This window comes from Myodes glareolus, chromosome 19 (assembly GCF_982192425.1).
Source record: "Myodes glareolus chromosome 19, mMyoGla1.1, whole genome shotgun sequence".
Taxonomy (NCBI): Eukaryota; Metazoa; Chordata; class Mammalia; order Rodentia; family Cricetidae; genus Myodes; species Myodes glareolus.
This window is the reverse complement of record NC_142044.1, coordinates 60,919,943-60,941,758: the sequence shown is the minus strand read 5'-3', so window position 1 is coordinate 60,941,758 and position 21,816 is coordinate 60,919,943. Positions and strand designations below refer to the sequence as shown.

At 38.0% G+C, this 21,816-nt stretch overlaps 1 protein-coding gene across 7 annotated transcripts in view; it reads left to right on the top strand.

Moving 5' to 3' along the window:
• Nucleotides 1–21,816, top strand: part of Senp1 (SUMO specific peptidase 1) — a 66,741-nt gene that overhangs the window by 16,415 nt on the left and 28,510 nt on the right. For all 7 annotated transcript variants that reach the window (XM_087899225.1, XM_048444713.3, XM_087899227.1 and 4 more), the window contains 3 exons: nt 2,904–3,075; nt 21,231–21,334; nt 21,415–21,698. In XM_087899225.1, the coding sequence (XP_087755351.1) occupies nt 2,904–3,075; nt 21,231–21,334; nt 21,415–21,698 (560 nt within the window). The remainder of the gene's footprint in view (nt 1–2,903; nt 3,076–21,230; nt 21,335–21,414; nt 21,699–21,816) is intronic.

Sequence of the window (21,816 nt, the reverse complement as noted above, 5' to 3'; positions counted from 1 at the left end):
CCTCATTAAAAGTTCATGTATTATTTAACAAGTTGCTTTTTAAAAATTGATAACACCGTATTGTTATTTTTAATGATGTTATAGAAAAAATACATATGCTTTTTTAAAAATTTAAAAATGCAGATAAGCAAAAATAAAAATAAAACACCACATTTCTATCAATCAGAGGACAACACTTGTAAAATTCTTTTCTTTCAGATATCTTTATTATCTTTAGATCTTTTCTCAAAGATTAGTTCATGTTGTACATACTCTTTTTTTTTTTAATCTCCTCTGAGAACGCCCTGTGTCCAGCACTTGGGCCTGGCTCACGCACGGAGAAGTGGTCGGAGAGGCATACTCTTTTTTTAAGTATTAATTTATTGTTAGTATGTGATATGTATATGAGTTTGGCATCCATATGGAGAATAGAGGACAATTTGGTGAAGCTGATACTTTACTTATACTTGGGTTCCAGGCAGCCTTAGGGTGTCAGGCTTGAACAAGTACCTTTACTGTTTAAACCGTTTCACCAGCCCCATACTGTGCATGCTCTTCTGTCCCCCGCTTTTTTAGTATCATTTATGTCTCGTTTATCCAAACCAATGTCCCATGCAGTATCACACTTACCCACTGTCTCCCTTAATTCTCTTGTAGTCTAGAATGGCTGGGGTCAGGAGCCAAGGGATTGGTTGTTTGTGCTTTAATAATGGCATGACTTTTTCCTGTGTAGCTGCCCTTTGGTTTTGATACGTCTTCATGGTATCACAGGTTTATTGTCCATTCCCTGTGCTTTTTGTAAGTTAATTTTTTTGACTCAAATAAATAATGATATTGTGTTATACCACACTAGAAAACAGATGCTGTCTCGTGCCAGTTTTTCTGTTGTTAGTGATGGTAAATTGACAATCTGGTCCCTGCTTACACACTTAGAATTTGTATGATTTGAATATACCCTGAATGTGGTTACTTGGCATTATGTAAGTGAACAATTCCATTTTATTTAATCCTTTAGTAATTATTAATATCAATCGGAAATCCTTATCTAATGATATTTAGAATTATTGAAACTTTATTGTTGTTCTTATTAGTTGGCACTGTTTTTTTTTCATAAGTTAAGGTTGTTTGATTTCTCTGGAATACATTGTCTATTATGGGAAAGATAGTACAAATGAATAGTTCTTTTTTAAATTCCAGTTTTTGAAGTAAGTTTTTTAAAATGACTACCTTCACATAGTTTAAATGAATTTAAATTGTTGTGTTGAATTAAATATTTTTTAAAGTTCCCCTTAAGTGTTCTTTTTTCTTTTTGTTGTCCTGTTTGGTTTGATGCTGCTAGGCAAGGTCTGTACTGAGCTGCATCCCAGCCCCTCTTTCATTGCTTGAGTCAGTCTCCTAAGTTACCAGGCTGGCCTTGAACTTGTGATTCTCCTGCTGTTGCTTCCTGAATAGCTGGAATTAGAGGCCTGGGACACCAAGCCCATCCTTGTTATTTTGTTAATGCTAATATTCTGATAGCATTGGTTTTGTAACCCAGAATAGTGGGAAGTGGGATACTTGCTTGTTTGCATTTTAATGATAGGGTTTTCCTGCCACATTCCCCTTTGAACTTGCTTCTGACTCTGGTAGACTCAACTTTATTAAATGTGGTAGGATACTTGTTTATTGGCACTGCAAGATTTCTTCATACCTCTTTTGGTTTGGTTATTTTAATGTTGAAAAAAAAACACACTTCAGGAAGCTCAGATACAAAAGACATTGTAGAAAACCATTTTGCCTTTCCCAAACCCTTGCACTGCCACTGCTTTCTTGCTAACGGTGTCCTCCCAGCCTGAGAGCATAAGCCTGAGCTGAGATCTGGGGGCCTTTGTTCCTCCTCTGTATTATACATAAAAATCCAGAGCTTCAGACCATATAATTAGTCTACTGCAGCCAGCTTAGTCAGATGTTCAACTGTTTGGGGTGCTCAGAGGGGAATGAAATAGAAGAAAAGTTCATTTGGGTCAGAGTAAGTACGCTAGGTAATGGCAGATAGAATCATATAAGGAGGAAAAGCTTTAAACTAGTAAGATAAATGATTGAGGTTTTGAGTTCACAGAGATAGTTTTTATGTCAGTTTTCTCACTAGGAAGGGCACAGATAGTAAGAATCCATAGTATAATCACAGAGTATGCCAAACAGCCTGTAGATCACAGAGTGTGCCGTACGGCTTGTAGATCAGAGTGTGCAGTATGGCTTGTAGATCAGAGTATGCATATAGCCTGTAGATCACAGAATGTGCTGTATAGCTTGGGGGGAAAAATCTTCTGGTTGCTTTTCTTGAAGGAGGAGAGGAAGGAGGAAATTTAAAATTCACTGTAAAAGTTCAGTTGTGAGACTTCAGCTTGATCCATCCTTACATGTTTAAAGTACTTCCAAACTGCTTTAGGGACAAGACTGTGGAATAGAAAGTAAGTATAGTAGAAAAAAATATGTATGTGGTTAGTGTGCCTCCACTCTGGGTTTTCCAACAAAGATGCTTTGTTCTCCCTCATGCTGCATTGCTTGCTGTTTGGTTCATTCTAGATTGTGGATCTAAGAAAAACAGTTTTAATTATTTGATAAATGTATGATTTAGCACTCTCTCTCTCTCTCTTTGTCTCTCTGTCTCTCTGTCTCTCTCTCTCTTTGGTTTTTCGAGACAGGGTTTTGCTGTAGTTTTAGAGCCTGTCCTGGAACTAGCTCTTGTAGACCAAATCAGCCCGGCTGATTTAGCAATCTTAAGATCTTTTAAGAGACAGAACCTCTTTTATAACCTCGTGTGTTATATTTTAACATATTTCTGACAAATGTACATCTGTCATTCTAGCTGTTTTTATCATTATTATTTCTTAAAATTGGAAATAATCACTAAGTTTATTTTTTACAAACTTTTTTTTTTTTAGTGGGTTATCAAACACCTTTACAGGAAAGTCAAATCATCACTGCCATGTGTCTGCATATGAAAAGTCATTTCCTATTAAGCCTGTCCCAAGTCCATCCTGGAGTGGTTCATGTCGTCGAAGTATTTTAAGCCCTAAGAAAATTCAGAGGCGACATTTCAGCACAGCCGAAGAGGTAAGGAAAAGCTGCAGCCATAGATGCGAAGAGCAGCTAGGGCCCTTCACGCACTGAGCCATTTGTTGCTCTCACCCATACGCGTACGAACCATTGTACTTACCTAATCCTCTTTGTGCCTTTTCTCCCATAATTACTGTTTGAAATTTTGCCATTTTAAGTCCTAAAATGTTGGAAGAACTTTATTTTCCTACTGTCTTCTGTTCCCATTGTTTCATAGCCTTTCTGAACTATTGTTTCCTTTAGTATATCTGTAAACTTTACTCAACAAGTTTTGCTTTAGTAAAATTTGATCAGTAGATATTTACTCTTCTTACTAGGAACAGTTTTCCTCAATTTAAAAACAAAATATACAATAAAAAGAAATTAGTTTTTAAAAAGATAGTTAGGGGTGAGGGAGGTAGCTTACTCATTGAAGTGATTTCCATCAAATATCAGGACTTAAGTTCAGTTCCCAGCCCTCACATAAAAAGCTAGACATGGTGGTACATGTGGGGAGCCAGAGATGGGCAGGTGCCTGGGGCTCATTGGCCCATTGGCCTAGCCTACTTGGGACTTCCAGACTAGTGACAGACCTGTCTAAAAAACAAGACAAACAGCTTCTTGAACAACACTGGAGTTAACTATGGCTTCTGCGTGTATGTTTGCACATGCTCCCGTGTGTATGCATACATATGAACACATACACACACACACACACACACACACACACAGAGAGAGAGAGAGAGAGAGAGAGATTACTTTTTAAAGCCAGTTAAATTTATTTACCTCTTGTCATTATGAGCAGGATCTTGGAGGTCATAGACTTTCTCAAAAGAAAGCTTTTCTATTGATACTTGTTGTCCTTTCCTCAGGGTAACCTAAAGGGTGAGACTGTGACTAATATAACCTATAACTGGCATAGCAAGAAGTATGTGCATTACATATTTATTTTGTATCTTACTAGTTTTAACTGGTTTCTGTAGAGATACAAATGAATAATGATGACCTTACATTTGTACAGTAGTGTTTTAGTGTGCTTTCTATATGTTAGTATATTAAATGATTGAGTTCTTTTAGTCCAGTGAACTAGGTAAGGGTGAGTTTGTATTCATATCGTACGAGTTTGGAAAGAAAAGTCACCTGGCTGTTAACAGTATATCAGGTCTAAGTGCAGGTCTTCTGAAGTGTTTTTGCTATGCTTCCTTTCACACCACGTGGTGATATGGTTCCTGCCTAGCATTACTAGATAATTACGGAGTTTGTTAATTGAAGATGGATGACTATCTGAAAGTGAGAAATGTTTAGTAAGGATGTGCTCTTTGAAGTTTTAAATTTGTATTGTATCCAAGAAGAATGACAGAATAATGTTTAATAGAGAAAAGACTATGCAAGAAACTGGAACATTTGCCATTGGTAATAGAGCTAATTGACAAGGATAAAAGGGAGATTGATATTGAGGGCAGTGGAAGGTTGCTATGGAAACTGAGCTCAGAGCCTTGTTCATGGTTACTACTCAACTGACTTCTCAACACAAGTAATTTATACGTCACCTTTTACATTATTGAATTTTGTACCAAGTGTGTTTTGATATACACGTCAGTAGTTTTGATTTTTGTTTTTGTTTTATTGAGAAGATTTCACTCAGTAGCCCAGGCTGGCCTTCAACTCACTGTATAGTCCAGGCTGGCCTCAAATTCTTGGTTCTCATGCTTCAGCTTCACAAGTGTTGGTATTACAGGTGTGAGCTACCTTTCCTGGCATAATTTCTCCTTAATTTCTGGACTTGAAGAGTTTGTGTTTATTCTAGAATGAGCTATAGAAAGGCTGTCTGGGAAAGGAGAAGCAGTAGCATAGCAGCTAAGTAGAACCTCCTAGAGGAACCCCAGGCTCTGGAAGTTATGTCAGCCTGTCACTCACCTGCCGTCTCTTCCTAACTTCCTTGCTTCCTGTCACCTCCACTGCCATCCCAAGAACTTGGGCTAACCAAGTAAATTTTTTCTTCTAGCCAACCTTCTAGGCCACAGACTGGGTGAGTGGAGCTGGAGTTCCCCTTCTGCTTGCAGCACAGTGAGATGGATGAGGGCTGAACCTCAGCTATGGAATGAGGTGCAGGAAATTTTGTGTGAAAGGATTTTTGGTCTGTTTTCTCCAATTAAACCACTTGTAGTTGAGTATAACCCATACGAGTATGATGAAATATTAGAACAAACATTATTAGCAAATATTCAACAAATTGTTTAGTTAATTATGAATATTACTGGTAATGCAAACATAATACTTTCTCCCCACTAGAACTAGAGGTTTTGTTTTGTGAGGTTTGTTTTGTTTTGTTTTTTTGAGACAGGGTCTCCTATATAGCTCTGCTGTCATAGAACTCATTATGTAGACCAGGCTGTCCTCAAACTCACTGAGATCCACCTGCTTTTGCCTCCCAAGTGCCGGCACCACCATGCCTGGCTGGAACTAGAGAACTTTTTATGAGAATTTACAAAATGTAAAAAAAAGAAGAAGAAGAAAAGAAAATCCCATAGAAATGTTGATATCTACAAGAAAAATTTTTGCTTTGCTTAGGGTAAAGAAGGAAGATGATGTATTAATATCTAATTAGGAATTGAGATTTGTCTCTGAACTTCTGGAATGTACTGCTGTGCACAAAATTAATGGTTAAGTTATCATTACTGCTATGGTCAGTTTTAAAACAGGGCTCTTAAGACGGGGAGTTTTAAAAGGGTTAAAAATGTACAAGTAGTAACTGTGCAGCTATCGATACAGAGGACACCACTGAGAGTGTTGGCTAGCACCATTCAAATGGTTTTACCCTCACACGGCACCACTGTGTTAGCTGCACAGATGTAGAGCACTCTGTGCTGTCATAGGCCTATGCTGTACCATAATAGAGAATGTGAGTGTTTGAAAGGAGAAATGGTGTGGCAATAAAAAGTTTAAATAGTAGAACTGTAAGTCAAGTCCCATGAGATGGCTCAGCAGGTAAAAGTGCCTGCCACCAAGCCTGACAACCTGAGTGCCATCCCTTCACACGTGTCCACTCCACACTAAATAAATAAATGTGGAGGGAGAGTTTGAAAACCACAAGTCTTCCTTTGTAGTTAGGTACTGTGCTGAGATAGTCCCTGAGCAGCGTTCTGTGGCTGGAGCATTGTGTCCTGGAGGGAGGGTGCCCCCACTCTCCTCCTTGTGGGTTGCTGTAGTAGTAGTTTCACTAAAAACCAAACATTTTGGATTTAGCAGAAACATTTTTAACCATTTTGCTTCCGATTCATTTATATGTAAAGCTATTACATTATGCAAAATGGAATGGAGAGACTATAAAGATTCTAAATTATAGTAATTTATAATAGGTTATTAGCTTGCTGAAGTTAATTTTGTGTTCTCATGTTTTTACAGTCTTACATCTCAGATTCATACTGTACTCCTTTAGAAATTCCACCAAATGCAGGATTTACTCACATTTCACTCCGTGTGAATGTGTAATGAACGTATGTGGACCTGCAGGTGCATGATGACTTTATTCACCAGACCAATTGTCACCTTCAGAAAATCTCTTAACCACAGTGAACTGTGTTCTTTTTAGAAGCTGCATACCATTAATTGTCCCAAACAACATTTTCTTGTTGGCCAAGCTGCTTGAAACCTAAGTAAACCTTTATAAAGATGTATATCTTTTAGTCTCCTTAAATTCTTCCTATATGATAGTCTCTGTTCTATGTTAGTATGTATTCATTGTATATAATAATGAATTTCATTGTGGCCCATGCATGTATGTAAGTATTTGATCATATAAGCTCCCAGTTACCCTCTCTTCCCAGGCCCTTTTCCTCGTATTAGTTGTTTGCCCCACTCCTTTTTTTCTTTGAGACAAGGTCCTGGCCTGCCTTATCACTTTGAAGCCCAGAGTGGCCTTTATTTGCAGCAGTTCTCCTGTCTCCGCCTCCAAAGTAGTGGAATTCGAGGTGTGTACCGCCATTTCCACCCTCCACCCTACATCTAAAGTTTGCATCTGACAGAAAACATGAATTTGTCTGAGTCGGTCTTATTTAGCATGATGATCTCTAGTTCCATTCATCTTTCTGCAAACAACATGCTCACATTTTTTAAAACTCTGTGTGTGTGTGTGTCTGTGTCTGTGTATCCTATTTCCTTTTTCTGTTAATCCCTCATGGATAACTAGGCTGATGCATTAACTTGGCTATTGTGAGTAGTGCAGCTATAAACATGTTAATGCAGATTTCTTATTTTTTAAATGTTTAAGTTTAATTTCATGTGTACAGTTATCTTACCTGCTTGTCTGTCTGTGCACCTGAGAAAGAAGAATGCGTTGGATCTCCTGGAAGAGAAGTTTAAGGTAGTTGTGAGCCACCATGTGTGTGGTGGGCATTGAACCCAGATTCTCTAGAAGAACAGTTAGTGTTTCTAACCACTGAGCCTCCTCCCCAGCCCTAGATTTCTTTATTGTATGCTGATTACTTTCTTGATTACTTTGAATATATAGCCAAGAGAAGTGTAACAGAACCATATAATATTTCTGTTTTTAGTTTTTTGAGGAACCTCCATTTTTATTTCCCTGGTGGGAATTCCCAGCAATAGTACATAAGGTTTTTACAGCATCCCCATCCTCTCAGGTATTTGTTGTTTCTTGTTGACAGCCCTGACTGGAATGAGATAGAATCCCAACGCAGTTTTGATTTCTGTTTCTCTGATGGCTAGAGATGTTGAACATTTTATGTATTTATCATTTTTTTTCCTTTTTTTAAAATTTATTTATTATGTATACAGTATTTTCAGTACTCTGCCAGAAGAGGGCACCAGATCTCATTACAGATGGTTGTGAGCCACCATGTGGTTGCTGGGAATTGAACTTGGGACCTTTGGAAGAGCAGACAGTGCTCTTAACCACTGAGCCATCTCTTCAGCCCCTGTATTTATCATTCTTTTGAGAACTGTCTTCAATTATGTACTCATTTCATAATTGGATAATTTATTTTGGGGGGTTGTCTTGTTTTTTAAGGATTTTATTGTGTTTGCAGTCAATTCTAGGGCCTTACTATGCAGCTCTGGCTGTACTAGAACTCTCTCCGTAGACCAGGCTGGCTTTGAACTCACAGAGGTCTGCTTGCCTCTGCCTCCCACTGGAATAAAGGTGTGAGTCACCACACCTGGCCTCCAGCCCAACTTTGAAATTCAGAATTCCTCTGGTACTGTTTTTCAGGTCTTCCATGAAGGTTTAACTTTGATTCTGAATTGTTTTTGTACAGCATGAGAAGTTGGGAATCTAGTTTCATTCTTTTACAGGTGCACATCTAGTTTTTCCAGAAGAATTAGTTAGAACCGACTTCTTCAGTGTGTTTTTGAGACTTTCTTTGAGAATCAGATGAGTGCGGGCCGTACGGAGTGCCTTCTGGATGCCTTCTTCTGTTTTGTGGTAGCAGCTGGTTTCGCTCCTGTGCTCTGTCGTGTAATTCACGATAGATTTTCTCCTGCTTTAGCGCTGCTCCTTTTGCCCAGGGTTATTTTGTCTGTTTGGTGTCTTTCACACTTACATATGAGTTTAGGTTAGTCAGTTGGTCAGTTTCTCTTTTTGACTTTCTTTAGTTTTTTGAAACATGGTCTCATGTTTAGTTTTTTTTGAAACCCAGTCTGTGTAGCCATCCATGGCCATGAACTCTTGATTCTCTTGCCTTCATTACCAGTTATAGTCATGTGCCGCCATACCCGTTTAGTATTGATTTCTTTCTATATCTGTTGTCATTGAATCTATAGATCACTTTCAGTAATAGTTATTTTCACAGTATTAGTTCTGCTGATCAACACACATGAGGGTTTTTACTATGTTCAGTGTCTACATTTTCTTTAGTGTTCTACAGTTTTCACTGAAGAAGTCTTTTACCTGTTTGGTTAGATTTATTCTTACACGTTTTTCTATATTTGTCCTTCCCTGCCACCCGTTTGTATTTTTGAAGCTACTGTGAATAGAATTGTTTTCCTGAAGTGGATTTTTTTTTTTTTTTACTTTTTTGTTTGTGTTTGGTCTTTTGGGTTTTGTTTTTAGCTCTTTTCAGTTTATTGCATGAAGAAGTTACACTAGTTCAAATTAAAAGCAGACCCCAAATGGTTGCATTGTACAAGCTGTGAGGGTTTTAGAATGTTACAAGGAACAGAAAGGAAATTATACTTATTGCAGGGAAATCCTCAATTAACTTTCAGAGAACAGCAACCACTTATGATCTATGATCCTTCAGCTGATCATCATTAATCCAGTGTCTATCAGGAACTGGCATATTCATGTACTGGTTACCCTATAACTGAATTACTTCTCCATATTCTTGATGCACAGTCTATTGCAGGCAAGTTTATCTTTAAATTAGTTTCTTTTTATTTTTTGTTTGTTTGTTTTGTTTTGTTTTGTTTTTTTGTGGTTTTTCAAGACAGGGTTTTGCTGTAGCTTTGGAGCCTGTCCGGGAACTAGATCTTGTAGACCAGGCTGGCCTCGAACACAGAGATCCGCCTGCCTCTGCCTCCTGAGTGTTGGAATTAAAGGCGTGTGTCACTACCACCCAGCCTTATCTTTTTTCTTAATCATCATCAATCCCTTGGACAGTAATGAGGGTCTTTCTGCTGTTTCTCTGTTGAATTCTTATATGGTTATAATCCTCAGTACCAGCAGGAAGCAGTTCATCACCAAAGTGCACACAAAGAGGCTGAAAGAGTGGAGACTCCAGGTAGCAGGCATATATATGATTCTTTCTCCTCAGTAGCTTTGGAGGAGGCTGGTGGAGGAAATGGGGTATATTTAGTTTTTATACTGTTACTTTGTTGTAAGTATTTACCAAGCCTAAAAGTCTTTTAATGGAGTCTTTAGGGTCTTTTAAGTACAGGATTATATCTTCAGCAAATGGGGCTAATGTGATGACATCTTTCTTTCACATTAGTAATGCTTTTTTCTTGCCTTAGTGCTCACGCTAGAAATCAGTAAGAATGGGCACCCATGTTTTGTTCCTGATTTTAGAAGAAATGCCTTCAGTATTCCCCCATTCAACATACCCCATAAAGACTATAAGTTTATTATATGGTCTTAAACATGTCTTTCCTTCAGAGCTTTTTGCCATGAAGGACATTGAACTTTGTCAGACACTTTTTTTTTTTTTTTTGCATCTATCAAGATGATGGTGTGATACTTAGCCTGGCTTCTGTTTATGTTTCTTGATTTGTGTATGGTGCCAGCTTTCCATCACTGGAATAAAACCAACTTGGTCATGGTGTACAATATTTCTAATGTGTTGAATTTTGTTTGGAAATAACTTATTAACGATCTTTACATCTATATTCATCAAAGAATTTGATTTATCATTTTCCTCTCTATTGTGCTCTTATGCAGTTATGGCCTCAGGCTAGTATTGGCTCTATATTATGAGTTTGGAGGTATTTATTTCTTTTCTATTTTGTGGAATAGTTTGAAGAACATTGATGTTAGTTCTTAAGTCTGGAAGAATTTAGCAGTGAATATCCGGTCCTGGACTTTTCTTTGTTAGGAGACTTTGATTAGTGATTCATTATCAGTTTTAATCTGTTTAGGTTATTGTTATACCTCGTTGTTCAGTTTTATTAGGTCATCTAAATAGCCAGAGAGGTATACATTCCTTCTGAATTTTCCCAGTTGGAATACATCCATGTTTTGAAAATCCTGTTTTTTTCTTTTTTTGGTTTTTGTTGTTGTTGAGACAGGGTTTCTCTGTGTAGCCCTGGTTGGCCTGGAACTCACTCTGAACCAGGCTGGCATCGAACTCACAGAGATCCTCCTGCCTCTGCCTCCTGAGTGCTGGGATTAAAGTCGTGTGCCACCACCGCCCAGCTGAAAATACTGCTTTTTCTCCTCTCCCTCTCTTTGTTGATCTCTAACTGTAGTAGATCCTCAACTTTGTCTTCGGTACATTTTATTCTTTCCTCTACCTAGTGCTCTGGTCTGCCATCCTTTTTATTTTATTTTTTTAATTTTTTTGAGGTTGGATATTTGTTTTTATTTATTTTATTGATATTTATTGAGCTCTACATTTTTCTCTGCTCCCCTCCCTGTCTCTCCCCTCCCGCCTTCAGTCCTCCCCCAAGGTCCCCATGCTCCCAATTTACTCAGGAGATCTTGTCTTTTTCTACTTTCTACTTCCCATGTAGATTAGATCTATGTGAGTCTCTCTTAGTGTCCACATTGTTGTCTCAGTTCTCTGGGATTGTGGTTTGTAGGCTGGCTTTCTTTGCTTTATGTTTAAAAACCACCTATGAGTGAGTACATGTGATAATTGTCTTTCTGTGTCTGGGTTACCTCACTCAAAATAATGTTTTCTAGTTCCATCCATTTTCCTGCAAAATTCAAGCTGTTGTTATTTTTTTCTGCTGTGTAGCACTCCAGTGTGTAAATGTACCACCTTTTTCTTATCCATTCTTTGATCGAGGGGCATTTAGGTTGTCCAGCTATGACAAACAAAGCTGCTATGAACATAGCTGAGCACATGTCCTTGTGGCACGATTGAGTATCCTTTGGATATATACCCAAAATGGGTATTACTGGGTCTTGAGGAAGGTTGTTTCCTAATTTTCTAAGAAATCACCATACTGACATCCAAAGGGGCCGTACCAGCTTGCATTCCCACCAGCAATGCAGAAGTGTTCCCTTTACCCGACATCCTCTCCAGCATAAGTTGTCGTCAGTGCTTTTGATCTTGGCCATTCTTACAGGTGTAAGGTGGAGTTGTTTTGATTTGCATTTTTCTGATGAGTAAGTGTGTTTCAGCCATTTTTAGATTCCTCTGTTAAGAGTTCTCTGTTTAGGTCTGTACTCCATTTTGTTTATCATGGCCACAAATTTGATTGTTATAGATGACAACTACTAACCTGCATTTCTTAATTATCCTAAATAGTTTGTAATAATAATTTTCAAACACTAGAACTTTACATTATATTGTTAAATGAGTTGTATAGGCACAATACCGTAAACAAGAGTAGAAATATATACATTATACAAATATAACCATAAATTTGTATCAATATACAAAAATCCATACCAATGTAAAATATTTGAGATTAGTAGTTGCGTTTTTTTTTTTTAGTTTAAACGTAGATTCAATAATCTACCCTTTGTTCCTATCTTTCTATATTCCCCTTTTTTCTTTTCAGAATGAGATCCCTGATCTGATCTCATTTATTTAGTTTCCTACCTGACCATGACCAATAACAACTTGCCACCAACCTCCCTAAACAATGATAAACATCCGTAATCCACCAAACAACCAAAAACCACCACCCCACCTTTTGGGAATGGGTATCCTGTTTTTACATTTACTTTCTGTTGTCTGGAAGTGACAGCAGCTTTGGGGAACCCTGAGAAAATGGAGATAATGGTCAAGTTCTGGGAGAGCTAACTGTTATCTTGGTGTGATGGGAAAGTTCACAACTTATCTAAACTCCTGACTGGAGTAGTCTATGAGGCTGTACCATCTTAGCTAAACACTTTGAACTTGTCTTGAGCAGTTTGTAGCCCAAAACTGATCTTTGGGTGGTATTTTTTCAGTTTAGTGGAATTACCACAATCCAGGTGGAATCGTCTTTGCAGAGCCCTATGATCTTCTTGGAGATGTCAAAGGTCACTTCTAGGAATAGTTACGGTCCACTGCAGAAAACTTAAACATTTTATCATATGCAGCAGATCTCAGAGAGAAAGGACCACAATTTGTTAAGTATATCTGGAGTATGCAAACTTAGTTCCTAGTTACCTACTTTAGAGACACACTCCAAATCACAAAATTCTCTGTTTAGGTCTGTACACCTCTTTGTTGTTGTTGGATTATGTGATCTTTTGGTGTCCAATTTCTCGAGTTCTTTGTATATTTTGGAGATCAGACCTCTGTCTGATGTGGCGTTAGTGAAGATCTTTTCCCATTCTGTAGGCTGTCTTTTTGTCTTGTTGACCGTGTCCTTTACTTTACAGAAGCTTTTCAGTTTCAGGAGGTCCCATTTATTAATTGTTTCTCTCAGTGTCTGTGCTGTTGGGGTTCTATTTAGGAAGTGGTTCCCTGTACCAATGCAGTCAAGTATAATTCCCACTTACTCTTCTATAAGGTTCAGTGTGGCTGCCTTTATGTTGAGGTCTTTGATCCATTTGGAATTGAGTTTTGTGCATGGTGATAGATATGGGTCTATTTTCATTTTTCTACATGTTGATATCCAGTTATGCCAGCACCACTTGTTAAATATGTTTTCTTTTTTCCATTTGATATTTTTTGCTTCTTTATCAAAGATCAGGTGTTCGAAGATGTGTGGATTGACATCCATGTTCGGTTCCATTGGTCCTCCTGTCTGTTCTTATGCCAATACCAGGCTGCTTTCAGTACTGTAGCTCTGTAGTAGAGTTTGAAGTCAGGGATTGTGATGCCTTCAGAAGTTCTTTTATTGCTCAGGATTGTTTTGGCTATCCTGGGATTTTTGCTTTTCTAAATGAAGTTGAATACTGTTCTTTCAAGGTCTTTGAAGAATTTTGCTGGGATTTTGATGGGCATTGCATTGAATCTGTAGATTGCTTTGGTAAGATTGCCATTTTTACTATATTAATTCTGCCTACCCAAGCACATGGGAGGTCTTTCCACTTTCTGGTGTCTTCTTCAATTTTTTTCTTCAAAGATTTAAAGTTCTTGTTATACAAGTCTTCCACTTGTTTGGTTAGAGTTACTCCGAGATATTTTATGTTATTTGTGGCTATTGTGAAGGGTGTTGATTCTCTGTTTTCTTCCCCAGCCCTTTTATCATCTGTGTACAGGAGGGCTACTGATTTTTTGAGTTAACCTTGTATCCTGCTACATTGCTGAAGTATTTATGAGTTGTAGAAGTTCCTTGGTAGAATTTTTAGGATCACTTATGTAAACTATCATATCATCAGCAAACAGTGAGAGTTTGACTTCTTTTCCAATTTGTATCCCTTTGATCTTCTTTTGTTGTCTTATTGCTCTAGCTAGGACCTAAAGAACTATATTGAATAGATATGGAGAGAGTGGACAATCTTGTCTTGTTCCTGATTTCAATGGAATCGCTTGGAGCTTCTCTCCATTTAGTTTGATGTTGGCTGTTAGCTTGCTGTATACTGCCTTAATTATGTTTAGATATGTTCCTTGTATCCCTGCTCTCTTCAAGACCTTTATCATGAAGTATTTTGTCAAATGCTTTTTCAGCGTCTAATGAGATGATCATGTGGTTTTTATTTTGCAGCTTGTTTATATGGTGGATTACGTTGACAGATTTTCGTATGTTGAACCATCCCTGTATCTGTGGGATGAAGCCGACTTGGTCATGGTGGATGGTGGTTCTGATGTGTTCTTGGATTCTATTTGCTAGTATTTTATTTAGTATTTTTGCATCAATGTTCATGAGTGAGATTGGGCTGTAATTCTCTTTCTTAGTATTATCTTTCTGTGGTTTGGGTATAAGGATAATTGTAGCCTCACAAAAAGAGTTTGACAATGTTTCCTCTGTGTCTGTTGTGTGGAATAATTTGAGGAGTATTGGTATTAGTTCTTCTTTGAAAACCTTGTAGAATTCTGAGCTGAAACCATCTGGTTCTGGGTTGTTGGTTTTTTTGTTTGTTTGTTTGTTTTTGTTTTTTTGGTTGGGAGACTTGTGATGACTGTTTCTGTTTTTTCAGCAGTTATAGGTCTGTTTAATTTTCTTATCTGGTCTTGATTTAATTTTGGTAAGTGATATTTATCCAGAAAGTTGTCCATTTCCTTTAAATTTTCCAATTTTGTGGAGTACAGGTTTTCAAAATATGACCTGATGATTCTCTGTATTTCCTCTGTGTCTGTTGTTATGTCCCCCTTTCCATTTCTGATTTTGTTAATTTAGATGTTCTCTCTCTGCCTTTTGGTTAGTTTGGATAAAGGTTTGTCTATTTTGTTGATTTTCTTGAAGAATCAACTCTTTGTTTCATTGATTCTTTGTATTGTTTTCTTTGTTTCTATTTTGTTGATTTCAGCTCTTAATTTGATTATTTTCTTCTGTCTAGTTCTCTTTGGTCAGTTTGCTTCTTTTTGTTCTAAAGTTTTCAAATGTTCTGTTAGTTCACTAGTATGGGATTTTTCCTCCTTCTTTATGTAGACATTTAGTGCTATGAACTTGCCTCTTAACACTGCTTTCATTGTGTCCCATAAATTTGGGTATGTTGTGTGGTCATTTTCATTGAATTTTAGGAAGTTTTTAATTTCCCCCTTTATTTCTTCCTTGACCATTGATGATTCAAGTTAGCATTGTTTAATTTCCATATATTTGTGGGTTTTCTGAAATTGGTATTCCTGTTGACTTCTAGTTTTAAAGCATGGTGATCTGATACGGTACATTGGGTTATTCCAATTTTTTTTTTTTTTGTATTTGTTGAGTTTTGTTTTGTTACCGAGTATGTGGTCAGTTTTTGAGAAGGTTCCATGAGGTGCTGAGAAGAAGGTATATTCTTTTCTGTTTGGATCAAATATTCTGTAGATGTCTGTTAAGTTCATTTGAACTTAACATCTGTTAGTTGTCTTATTTCTCTGTTCATTTTTTGTCTGATTGACCTGTCCAGTGGTGAGAGGGGAGTGTTGAAGTTTCCCACTATTAGAGTGTAGGGTTTAATATATAATTTAAGTTTTAGAAGTGTTTCTTTGACATATGAGGGTACCCTTGTATGTGGGGCATGGATGTTCAGTATTGAAATTTCCTCTTGATGGATTTTTCCTGTGACTAATATGAAATATCCTTTTTTGTCTCCTTTGACTGATTTTAGTTTGAAGTCTATTTTGTGAGATATTAGGATAGCTACACCTGCTTGTTTGTTAGGTCCATTTGATTGGTGTATTTTTTCCCAACCTTTTACTCTGAGACAGTGTCTGTCTTTGAGGTTAAGATGTGTTTCTTGTATGCAGAAGAGGGATGGATTCTGTTTTTGTATCCAATCTGTTAGCCTGTGCCTTTTAATGGGTGCGTTGAGTCCATTTACCTTCAGGGATATTAATGACCAGTGGTTACTATCTCTTGTTCATTTAGTTTTCATTGTTGGTGATGTTAGTTTGTGCATTTTTTTTCTTCTTCGGGATATGCTGTATCAATTGTCTGTGTTTTTGTTGGTGTAGCCATCTTCCTTGGATTGAGTTTTCCTTCTAGTATTTTGTGTAGGGCTGGGTTTGTGGCTAGGTATTGGTGAAATATAGATTTGTCATGGAATATCTTGTTTTGTCATTCTATGGTGATGGATAGTTTTGCTGGGTATAGTAGTCTAGGCTGGCATCTGTGGTCTCCTAATGTCTGCACAATGTTTGACCACGACCTTCTGACTTTCATTGTCTCCACTGAGATGTCAGGTGTGATTCTGATAGGTCTACCTTTATATGTTACTTGGCCTTTTTCCTTTGCAGCTTTTAATATTCTTTCTTTACTCTGTATGTTTGGTGTTTTGATTATTATGTGGTGAGAGAACTTTTTTTTTTTGATCCAGTCTATTTGGTGTTCTGTAAGCTTCTTGTATCTTCATAGGCATATCTTTCTTTAGGTAGGGAAAGTTTTCTTCTATGATTTTGTTAAATAAATTTTCTGTGCCTTTGAGTTGAACTTCTCCTTCTTCTATACCTATTATTCTAAGATTTGGCATTTTTATGGTGTTCCATATTTCATAGATATTTGGGGTTAAGCTCTTGTTAGATTTAATGTTTTCTTTAACTGATGAGTCTATTTCCTCTATTGTATCTTCAGAGCTTAAGATTCTCTCTTCCATTTCTTGTATTCTGTTGTTCATGCTTGCATTTGTGGTTCCTGATCATTTTCTCATGATTTCTGTTTCTATAATTCCTTCGGCTTGTGTTTTCTTTATTTTTTCTATCTCAGTTTTCAAGTCCTGAATAGTTTCTTTTATATGTTTGAGTTCTTTTTCTTGGTTTTCTTTAAGTGATTTGCTGATATCTTCCAACTGTTTGTTTGTTTTTTCCTTCATTTCTTTACAGTAAATTCTCATTTCATCTTTATGAATTTCAAACATTCTCTTGAAGTTATTTTTTAGATCATTTTCTTCTGGTTCATCCATATTTGGTTGTTCAGATCTTGCTGTTGTAGGGTCTTTAGGTTTTACTGGTATTGTGTTGCTCTTTGTGATGTAGCATGTGATCTTTCCTTTTCTACTCATCTTTTCCTCTAATAGGTGTAGTTGGGGTTGTCTGAGATTCTGTTGAATAATCTTATGGGTGCCAGTGAGTCCAAAGCTGAGATGGTTGTTCCTCATGGTACAGTCAGTGTCACAGTTCTAGTTACCCCGTGGTTACTCCTGTTCCTGGAGATAGCTCAGCACTCCTGTGCCTACTCTGCTCCCTTGGTGTTTGCTGTCTCAGGCCTACTTTGACCTAGGCTGCTGGCTTTGATCTGTTTCTGTACATCTTGGTCTGGATCTCCTCCTGCAGAAGTCCCTGGCTTGGAGTTGGACCTGTTGTGGTGGAGATCACTGACTCTGATCTGGTCGCTGGCTCAATCTTGATCCGCCCGTGTCCCAGGACTGGGTTTGCTCCTGGCTTCTGCTCCTGGTGGAGCTTGTTCTCTCTGTGTCTTAGATTCAGTCCCACTCCGGTTCTGGTGGAGGTTGCAGACTCTGAGTCAGGTCGTTGGCTCAATCCTGGTCTACCAGTGTCCCAGGACTGGGTTGGCTCCCAGGGCTGGATTTGCTCCTGGCTTCTGCTCCTGGTGGAGCTTGTTTCCTTTGGCCCTCTCTGTCTTAGGAATCCTGCCATCTTTTTTAAAGCATTTGTTTGGTTTTGTGTGTGTGTGCGTTCACAAGCACACTCACATATCATGGCACTCACTGGCATCAGTGCTTTCCTTCTCCCATTTAGGTCCTAGAGATTAAGTGTCAGCAGGGTTGTGCCCTATCCACTGAACCATTTCTGTAGCCCTTAGTAAAATGATTTTCTAAGAAGTGAAAATCTCCAAATTTTCCTTTCAGATTGTTTTCTTTTGTTTTGCTATGGTGTTGAAAATATCCCTTTACTGAGTGTCTGAGCCTCCAGCTGACTTCTTCATTCATCTGTTTATTTAAATTGTTGTGGGTCTGTGATGGGTAAGTTTTGAATGTGAAGTGTCCCCACAGGCTTATGTGTTTGAGCTAGCTGGTGGCTTTGTTTTAGGGGGTAGAGGAACCTTTTGGACATGGGGTCTAACTGGCAGATGGAGGTTATAGGTCAGCTCTCCTTATGCCCAGACTTGACCTGGAGGCTAACACCAACGCTTGTGTGAGGGACATACATTTGTTTGTATGGGTGTGCAGACATGCATGTAGAGGCCCCAAACTGATGGCAAGGGTCTTCCTCCATAGCAGTCCACCTTACTTGTTGAGGCAGGGTCCCTCTGTTGAACACTGAACTCACCAATAGAATTAGTCTAGCTGCCATTCCCAAAGGCATCTAGTTAGTTCTGGGTATTCAAACTCTCATCCTGATTTTTGCATAGCAAGATCTTTATCCTCAGCCTGGATGGCTGTCTTTATGGTTTTATATGGGAGGAGCGGCCTTTGGGGGCTTAAACCTCATATCATTCAGAAGGGAAAAATCAAATTGCCATGACAGCAGCAACACAGAAACAAAATATAAATAAACATTTACAGATGACTACTAGACCATGAACATAGGAAAAAAGGAAGCAAAAATAATATAGAATATACTGGGAACTTCAAAGTTAATAAAGGTAAAAGTAATAAACAAAGGATGAAACAAAGGAGCACAGGAAAGGAAAGAAGAAAGAAGCAAAGTTAAAGAAAAAGACTAGTTTACAACAAACAAAGACTTTTAATATTTTCCTACTATCATTCTTCAGGGACAGAAGTAAGACTTAGGTCCTATTCTTCTGGCCAGAAACAAAATCCTGCTGTTTAGTCCTTGGTTTTACAAAGGAAAGGTCTAACCCCAAAGTCCTTCAGGCCTGCCATTTTACTACCTAAAAGTGGCACTGGCCATAGCAATCCAGACTGTGGAACTTAGCTTAATGGATTTCTTCTCCAAGGGAAGGCTGCCCTGTAGGAAGACTCCTGAATCTAGAACTGCTCATTGTTAGAAGGGCTGTGTACACTCTCAGCCTTACTCTAAGAGGCTCTCCAACTCCTGTTTTCCTTTAGGTCTCCTTTCTGTTTCTCCATGCTGTTGAGCTGTCCTGTCCCTTCTTGATTCCTAGTGTTCCCTCTCTTCTTGGGGTAGTCTCTGCTTTGTTCCCCTGACTGTTGTCATTTATGATGTCCCACAAGAACTTCCAGCTCTTTATTTTGAAGAACTTAACCAATATCTCAAACACTAAACAAGGTCATCAGTGTTGTTGCTATAATATGAATGTGCCAGGCATAAAATAGTGTGTATTCCAATGCCCTGCAGAGAACATCACAAACTGTTATTCGCTCCTTGGGATCTGTTCATCCACCAAATGTTTACCTAATTTTTCCTTTTGTTTTAATCACTTAGCTGTTTAAATTTCGGGATAGTTTGGATTTGTCCTGCTTCACAATTTAAATGCATCTAGTAAATAAGTAACATTATAATGACAATATAATTATAATTTACTTTGTAACAACAGTGAAAGGTTCAGGAAAAGAAATGTTAGTGTCTAGTCACTTTCATAGTTAATTGCTTTAGTTAATTCTTTGTTTGTTTGTTTGTTTTTGTTTCTGTTTAGTTTTTAGAGTCGGGTTTTTCTGTGGAACAGCCCTGACTGTTCTGGAACTCACTCTTTAGACCAGGCTGGCCTTGAACTCACAGAGATATGCCTGCCTGCCTGCCTCTGCCTCTCAGTTCATTCTGCTTTCAACAAGCATTTATAGGGCTGGAGAGATGGCTCAGAGGTTAAGAGCACTGGCTGCTCTTCCAGAGGTCCTGAGCTCAATTCCTAGCCACTACATGGTGGCTCACAGGAATCTACAAGGAGATCTGGTGCCCTCTTCTGGCTCATAGGCACATATGCAAGCAGAACACTATACTTAATAAATAAATAAATAAATAGATCATTAAAAAACCAAACATTTGTAATTACATAAAATGTGAATGCGCTTAATGAAAATGTCGTAATAGAAACCCTAACACAGTGAATTTCATATTGTGAAGACTGGTGGTTGCAAAAAGTCACCAGGTCATTTCTTAGTGTATGTAGCATTGCTTCTTTGTAGAGTAGATGCTTTGCAGGGTTAGAGTTGCTTACAGAACACTCTCTCCCAGTGACCTCATTTGTTCTACTCTTCCTTTTCATGGATCTTAAAACTTAAAGTAATTCCTGCCTTGGGCTTTGCATTTACATATATATAATATATATTATATATGTGCTTATATACATATATGTATGTATTCATCATTTACATCCCTCCTTAGTTTAGGTTTCTGTTGAAAGATCATCTTTTTAGCGAGATTGTACCTTCTTGCTGTTTCCCCTCCATCAGTTTGTATCTTCCTAGCCCTTTAATTTTCTTAGCACTTTGAACAAGTTTTTGATTGACAGTCCCTTTAATAACTGTAGTATAAACTCCACAAAGGCTGGAAATTTATTTTATACAATGCCAAATCTCAAGTGACTAAAGCATAGTAGATGTTCGAGTCAGTGAGAAAATGTTACAGATTATATGGGGATTTTTCTTAAATACTAAATTGAGACTTAGAGAAGAATAAGTAATTAAATGGTGGAGATGAACTCCACTTTCAGAAAATACTTAAGACCTGCATGGAATGCAAGATCCCTTCCTCTGACAGAGCCTGACTGTGAGCTTGCCTTATCGGGACCTGTGTAATTGGCTCAGGACTCAAGGGGTTATTGGGATTCTAATTCAGAAGTCTTAAATGTTTTTTTTTACCTGGACTGATTATCATTTGATTGAGTAAATAATTGCTTTGTGGCTTTCTGGCTTCATTTTCAATAGCTTCTCAGCACTATTATATCCGCCATAATTTTCCAAAAAAAAAAAAAATCTCTGAGATTTACTTCTGCTTAGCTCCTCTTATCCACACTTTGAGAGTATCATCAGGATACAGTATTCCTTTGTCTTCAGGACTGCTAGAGCTTTGGCAGGTTCTGAGAGTATTTACATGTTTGTGTGAGAAGTGTTTGCCTCGTATTTCAGAACTTTTCTTTTCTCTCCCTTCTAGACAGTTAAAGAAGAAGAAAAAGAGATCTACAGGCAGCTGCTGCAGATGGTCACGGGGAAACAGTTCTCTGTAGCCAAGCCCACCACACATTTCCCTCTGCATCTGTGAGTCACAGAAGTATCTTATGTAGACTTAACTTTACAGTTGGCTATTTGATGTTGAAACTGTATCCTTCTTTTACCAGATCTCGGTGTCTTAGTTCCAGTAAGAACTCTTTGAAAGACTCACTGTTGAGAAATGGAAACTCTTGTGCATCTCATGCAGTCGGCTCTGATTCTTCATCCTCTGGATCAGCCAGCATCCTAACTACACAGGAACGGTTGTCCCATAGTGCGCGCTCCCTGTCGTCCTGTACCCCAGATGTTGCATTTGGATCCAAAGACTCTGATCCTTACCATCAGCCTCACCATCACCTCTCTGCTCCACAGCAGCCAGATAACTTGCCGACACCAAACACACAATCTGAAGGTAAATAAAACTAGCAGCTCCAGTAACTAGTCATTGTATCTGTTGCAGCAAAATTGTAATACATATAACTTAAATTAAAGATTTTAATTAAATACATTTGATTCAATTAGCCATGCCA